The 6,925-nt window shown below is 36.5% G+C and overlaps 1 protein-coding gene across 1 annotated transcript in view; it reads right to left on the bottom strand.

The window, feature by feature from the left end:
- Positions 1 to 6,054, bottom strand: part of nxph2a (neurexophilin 2a) — a 59,603-nt gene extending 53,549 nt beyond the window's left edge. The window contains exons 1-2 of the mRNA XM_061926055.1: positions 5,774 to 6,054; positions 5,584 to 5,704 (exon numbers count right to left, since the gene is read on the bottom strand). Of these exons, the coding sequence (XP_061782039.1) occupies positions 5,584 to 5,628 (45 nt within the window). The 5' untranslated portion in view covers positions 5,629 to 5,704; positions 5,774 to 6,054. The remainder of the gene's footprint in view (positions 1 to 5,583; positions 5,705 to 5,773) is intronic.
- Between the last annotated feature and the right edge of the window lie 871 nt (positions 6,055 to 6,925).

Here is a 6,925-nt window from a genome sequence, read left to right as displayed (position 1 = left end):
ATATATATATACACATATATATACATATATATATATATATATATATACCTGTATATTATATATATATATATATATATATATATATATATATATATATATAAACCCCGTTTCCATATGAGTTGGGAAATTGTGTTAGATGTAAATATAAACGGAATACAATGATTTGCAAATCATTTTCAACCCATATTCAGTTGAATATGCTACAAAGACAACATATTTGATGTTCAAACTGATAAACATTTTTTTTTTTTTGCAAATAATCATTAACTTTGGAATTTGATGCCAGCAACACGTGACAAAGAAGTTGGGAAAGGTGGCAATAAATACTGATAAAGTTGAGGAATGCTCATCAAACACTTATTTGGAACATCCCACAGGTGTGCAGGCTAATTGGGAACAGGTGGGTGCCATGATTGGGTATAAAAGTAGATTCCACGAAATGCTCAGTCATTCACAAACAAGGATGTGGCGAGGGTCACCACTTTGTCAACAAATGCGTGAGCAAATTGTTGAACAGTTTAAGAAAAACCTTTCTCAACCAGCTATTGCAAGGAATTTAGGGATTTCACCATCTACGGTCCGTAATATCATCAAAAAGTTCAGAGAATCTGGAGAAATCACTGCACGTAAGCAGCTAAGCCCGTGACCTTCGATCCCTCAGGCTGTACTGCATCAACAAGCGACATCAGTGTGTAAAGGATATCACCACATGGGCTCAGGAAAACTTCAGAAAACCACTGTCAGTAACTACAGTTGGTCGCTACATCTGTAAGTGCAAGTTAAAACTCTCCTATGCAAGGCGAAAACCGTTTATCAACAACACCCAGAAACGCCGTCTGCTTCGCTGGGCCCGAGCTCATCTAAGATGGACTGATACAAAGTGGAAAAGTGTTCTGTGGTCTGACGAGTCCACATTTCGAATTGTTTTTGGAAACTGTGGACGTCGTGTCCTCTGGACCAAAGAGGAAAAGAACCATCCGGATTGTTACAAACGCAAAAATGAAAATCCAGCATCTGTGGTGGTATGGGGGTGTATTAGTGCCCAAGACATGGGTAACTTACACATCTGTGAAGGCGTCATTAATGCTGAAAGGTACATACAGGTTTTGGAGCAACATATGTTGCCATCCAAGCAACGTTACCATGGACGCCCCTGCTTATTTCAGCAAGACAATGCCAAGCCATGTGTTGCATCAACGTGGCTTCATAGTAAAAGAGTGCGGGTACAAGACTGGCCTGCCTGTAGTCCAGACCTGAATCCCATTAAAAATGTGTGGCGCATTATGAAGCCTAAAATAGCACAACGAAGACCCCCGGACTGTTGAACAACTTAAGCTGTACATCAAGCAAGAATGGGAAAGAATTCCACCTGAGAAGCTTCAAAAATGTGTCTCCTCAGTTCCCAAACGTTTACTGAGTGCTGTTAAAAGGAAAGGCCATGTAACACAGTGGTGAACATGCCCTTTCCCAACTACTTTGTCACGTGTTGCAGCCATAAAATTCTAAGTTAATGATTATTTGCAAAAAAAAATAAAGTTTATGAGTTTGAACATCAAATATGTTGTCTTTGTAGTGCATTCAACTGAATATGGGTTGAAAATGATTTGCAAATCATTGTATTCCGTTTATATTTACATCTAACACATTTTCCCAACTCATATGGAAACGGGGTTTGTATATATATATATATATATATATACATATACACATACAGTATATACATACATACATATATATATATATATATACTGTATGTATAGACGGTGGCTCATTCATTACACAGATGCATCACAACGTTCACTTTTCCCTTCAACGACAACAACACGAATACTACTTTGGGACAAATGATGATCCACAAACTTATATTTTTTGAGCCTGAGTATAATGAGGATGATCTACAAGTTTTATGAGCTGTGTGCTAAACAGCTGCAGCTTTAAGAAACACTAAGCATCATGTAGCAGTATTGCTAAGTGCTAAACAAGATATACAAACTATCAACATTATAAAACAGCGATTCTCAAACTGTAGTAGGCGGACTCCACCTTGTGGTACGACAAAGAATCGCTGAATTAAATATCCAAAACACACTGTAATGTTACAGGGGCCAACGACATTTAATATACTTGTTTTGATGAATACGTAGGCCTGCTACGCTACTGTATTTTATTGTTGGTCATTATGGTGGTACTTAAACAATCTCTTACTGTACAATGTCTGCTCTCTCTCTCTTTGGTTTTGTATTGTGTAGTTATATTTATATGGTAATTATTATTCTGTGACTGTAAATTCTTTGCTTGTTGATGCTTTTATTTTTTTCTGTATTGTGTAGTTATAATTATATGCTTTTACTTGTAATTGTATTGACCCCAGGAAGACTAGTGGGTTGTTGTGGCAACAAGCTAATGGGGATCCTTAATCAAAATTTAAAAAAATAAAATCAAAATCCCTGGGATGCCGGTAGATAGGATGTTTATATGTATATGTTTATATATGTCGTTGTGGCTTGTGCAGCCCTTTGAGACACTCGTGATTTAGGGCTATATAAGTCAACTTTGATCGATCGATTGATTGATATCTTCTTATTTGGATGGAGAATTAATCATAATCCACTGGAGGTTTAAAAAAAAAAATTATAATAAAATAAAACAAAGTGTATTTCTTGCCATCTCCGGGTCTAAGTTGGATGTCAAAGTTGACCAAGTTCTCGGTTCATGTCCACAATAATAATAATAATAGATTTTATTTGTAAAAAGCACATTATATTGAGTAAACAATCTCAAAGTGCTACAGTTTATTAAAAAAATAAAATAAAAAGATAATAATAAAAAAAAAACTACAACAGCTAAAACTAGTATGCACATATCTAAAAAAAAAGAAGGGCTTTTAAGCCTTTTTCAAAAGCATCCACAGTCTGTGGTGCCCTCAGGTGGTCAGGGAGAGCGTTCCACAGACTGGGAGCGGCGGAGCCGAAAGCAACCTTCTACAATCCAGGTGAGAGGCATGATTTATCATCTTGAATTAACTTTCACTAACTCAGAGGCGATGCAGCGGCTCAATATGTCAGCTCTCTGTGATCATGGCCCCACTAAAAGTAGTCCCTCGGCGTTACCGCTTGTAATAACAATATCGCCAATAATTGGGTAATATTCAGTATTGTTTTTTGGAGGGAATAGTGTACTCCTCTTTGCTGCATTGTTAGCCACCTCTTACTTGCCGTCTTTTACGATTTAGAATGCAGTTCTCCCTTTGAAGAAACACACATCCCGCAGCACGGTTGCGAGGGGACCTCTTCAAACGCGTAACATTTGCTGTCCTAATCTGAGCAAGTGGATAAATCCTCCACTCTTATCAGCTGTACCTACATCTGCAGCTCTGAGGGGGGGAACGGGAGGGGGAAAAAAAAAAAAAAAAAAGACCTTTATGTTACCCTAAAGATTTGGATATCTCTTAGGAGAGATTATTCTTGCAATCAAAACAGAATTAGACGGGGGGAAGATTACGTCTGCAAGCAAGCCGGGGGAAAACAAATCTGCGGCGAATATGAAATATTCACATGATTGCGGCGCATAATCGCATTGTAGTCCAGCAACAACTGAGAAACAAAGTCTGTGGCTTTTTGCTTTTAATTCCACACAAATATTCCATTTGGATAATTCTGTAAGAGATAAATACTGTTTTTTATTATATGCTTTTTTTTTTTAATTTCAATTGTCATCAACTTTGCTTAATAAAACAACAATCAGTATCATCACGAGTATTTATGACGTATGTCTCAGATTCATCTGTGAGGCTAAATTAAAAAAGTTTGTCATTTTACAACGCTCAAAACGAGCTCTCTGGGGGAATAAAAGATGAAAATACGTACATTGCTTATTATTTTATTCACAATATATAAGAGCCAATGCAACACAGTAATTGGAGTCATCCCAATTTGATATATTTTGCACTATCATTTTGCACATTGTACTTATTCATATTTTTCCGTCAGTGCTTAATATTTATTGTTTACACGGAACAGGAGAGCACAGTGGATGGCTACTGACGCGTCGATGCCAGATATTCATGCTCTAATATCAGTTTTCACATCCAAATATCGATACTTTAGTTATTTCAGACATCATTAACAGAAACACAGTGTAAAAATGTTTAAAAAAGTAATTAAACTTGTGAATGAGGCAATGTTGGAAGATTTTATTGAGTGTTGTTTACATTTTAACTGGTAGTTCCTAATACATTTAATTCTTAAATGCCAGATATTCATGCTCTAATATCAGTTTTCACATCCAAATATCGATACTTTAATTATTTGAGACAACATTAACAGAAACACAGTGTAAACATTTTTAAAAAAGTAATTAAACTTGTTTATGAGGCAATGTTGGAAGATTTTATTGAGTGTTGTTTACATTTTAACTGGTAGTTCCTAATACATTTAATTCTTAAATGCCATATATTCATGCTCTAATATCCATTTTCACATCCAAATATCGATACTTTAATTATTTGAGACAACATTAACAGAAACACAGTGTAAACATTTTTTAAAAAGTAATTAAACTTGTTTATGAGGCAATGTTGGAAGATTTTATTGAGTGTTGTTTACATTTTAACTGGTAACTCCTAATACATTTAATTCTTAAATGCCAGATATTCATGCTCTAATATCAGTTTTCACATCCAAATATCGATACTTTAGTTATTTCAGACATCATTAACAGAAACACAGTGTAAAAATGTTTAAAAAAGTAATTAAACTTGTTTATGAGGCAATGTTGGAAGATTTTATTGAGTGTTGTTTACATTTTAACTGGTAACTCCTAATACATTTAATTCTTAAATGCCAGATATTCATGCTCTAATATCCATTTTCACATCCAAATATCGATACTTTAGTTATTTGAGGCAACATTAACAGAAACAGTGTAAAAATAAAAATAAAAAGTCATTAAACTTGTGAATGAGGCAATGTTGGATGATTTTATTGAGTGTTGTTTACTTATGTTCATATTTTTCCGTCGGTGCTTGATATTTATAGTTTACGTGGAACAGGAGAGCACAGCGGATGGCTACTGACACGTCGATGCCAGATATCCATGCTCTAATATCCGTTTTCACATCCAAATATCGATACTTTAGTTTTTTGAGACGACATTAACAGAAACACAGTGTCATTAAACTTGTGAATGAGGCAATGGTGGATGATTTTATTGAGTGTGGTTTACATTTTAAGTATTTACTTTTTAACTGGTAGTTCTTAATACATTTAATTCAATGCCTTTATTATTTTTTTTGTTTTCATTTTTTTATGGTTTAAAACAACATTTTCATATACTTTGTATGATTTTTTTCCCCATTTTTTTTCTATTTTATTAGCTTGATTTTATTGTTAGTCACGCCACTACCTCAACATACTGTGTTTGGAATAAATGAATAATTTCTGAGTTTTCTCAAAAAAGAAAATGAGTGTTATCGCCCGATTACTTAGCCAATAAAGATGATTCTGAGGTTGCACATTGTAGAAAATAACCACACCCAAAAGTGTTAAAACTGTGAATAAAATGTATATTTTTAACAAGTCTCACCTGGTGCAGGAGGAGAAAAAATAGGAATATTTGCAGAGCTCCCATCTTCTGTGATGTATCGAATTATTTAAGATCCTCTTGAAGATGCAAATATTTGCGGCTCAACCATCTCTGTAGTCACCTGAAGGGGGGGAAAAAGTCCACATTTGAACTTTTACATGCAAAAATAATAAGAAGAAGCTGAACGTACCTTATTTGTAATCTAATTGCTGACTTATGTGTCCTGATTCATCATCCTTGTGCCACCCCAAAAAAAAAAAAATCCCCACTTCTCGCGATGCGTGCCTACAAGGGAGAGCGAGGCATCACTTCAACACAATTGCTCCCAAACATCAGAGCCCAGCCGCGATCCTTCCCGCGCCGCAATTCCCGCCAAGTGCGCGCGTAAAAAGAGGCGGCTGTCGAGTGAAGTATCCCCACAGTGCGCGCCGTGCGAGCGCGTGTCCACGTCCCACACTGAGGCAAGGCGTTTCGAACATGTCCCACGCTGCTGGGGGGGGGGGGGGGAACACGTCCACGGAGGGTTAACCCTTCAGAGACACTCCCTGACGTGGTGGACTTTAATTGCTATATTAATTCATTACAAGCTCATTTGGCTGTCGTCGTACAAAACGTTTGGCCAATAAATATTAAAAAGAGTTATAAACTCCAATGTCACTTATTAAATATGAAGTTGATTAAAAGCAGTCTAGTTTTGACCTCTTTATTGAGAGCAAAAGGTCAATTGTGTGCTTTTTCTAAAACCAACCTTACAGACATAGGACTTTGGCGCCATCATGTGGTCAACAGTGGACATTTCCACTTTATTTCACTCAATAAAGTCAAATGAAAGAAAACACAACATTGAAATAAATGATGCAATGCACATTTTTTTTGCCACTTGCCAAGATTTCAAATCGTATTTCGAGAAATGTCCTCAGTTTTAAGAGCTATTTGCTTGTTGATTCAAACCAGTGTTTTTGTTTTGTGATTTTTGGTGTGATAATTATAATGAAACTTCTATCCAAACTGGTTACATGTTAGAAAAGCTCCTTCTGGTTGCGTGGAGATGGACTAAAAACGTCTTTTAAAAAATAGATTACTCTCGAGAAAGAAAATATGTAAAAAAATAAATAAAAAAGGGGAAAAATAAATAAATATATATATATATATCCATCCATCCATCCATCTTCTTCCGCTTATCCGAGGTCGGGTCGCGGGGGCAGCAGCCTAAGCAGGGAAGACTTCCCTCTCCCCAGCCACTTCGTCCAGTTCCTCCCGGGGGATCCCGAGGCGTTCCCAGGCCAGCCGGGAGACATAGTCTTCCCAACGTGTCCTGGGTCTTCCCCGCGGCCTCCTACCG

The sequence above is a fragment of the Nerophis lumbriciformis genome, linkage group LG31 (assembly GCF_033978685.3).
Source record: "Nerophis lumbriciformis linkage group LG31, RoL_Nlum_v2.1, whole genome shotgun sequence".
NCBI classification, from domain to species: Eukaryota; Metazoa; Chordata; class Actinopteri; order Syngnathiformes; family Syngnathidae; genus Nerophis; species Nerophis lumbriciformis.
This window is presented reverse-complemented; position numbering and strand designations above follow the sequence as displayed.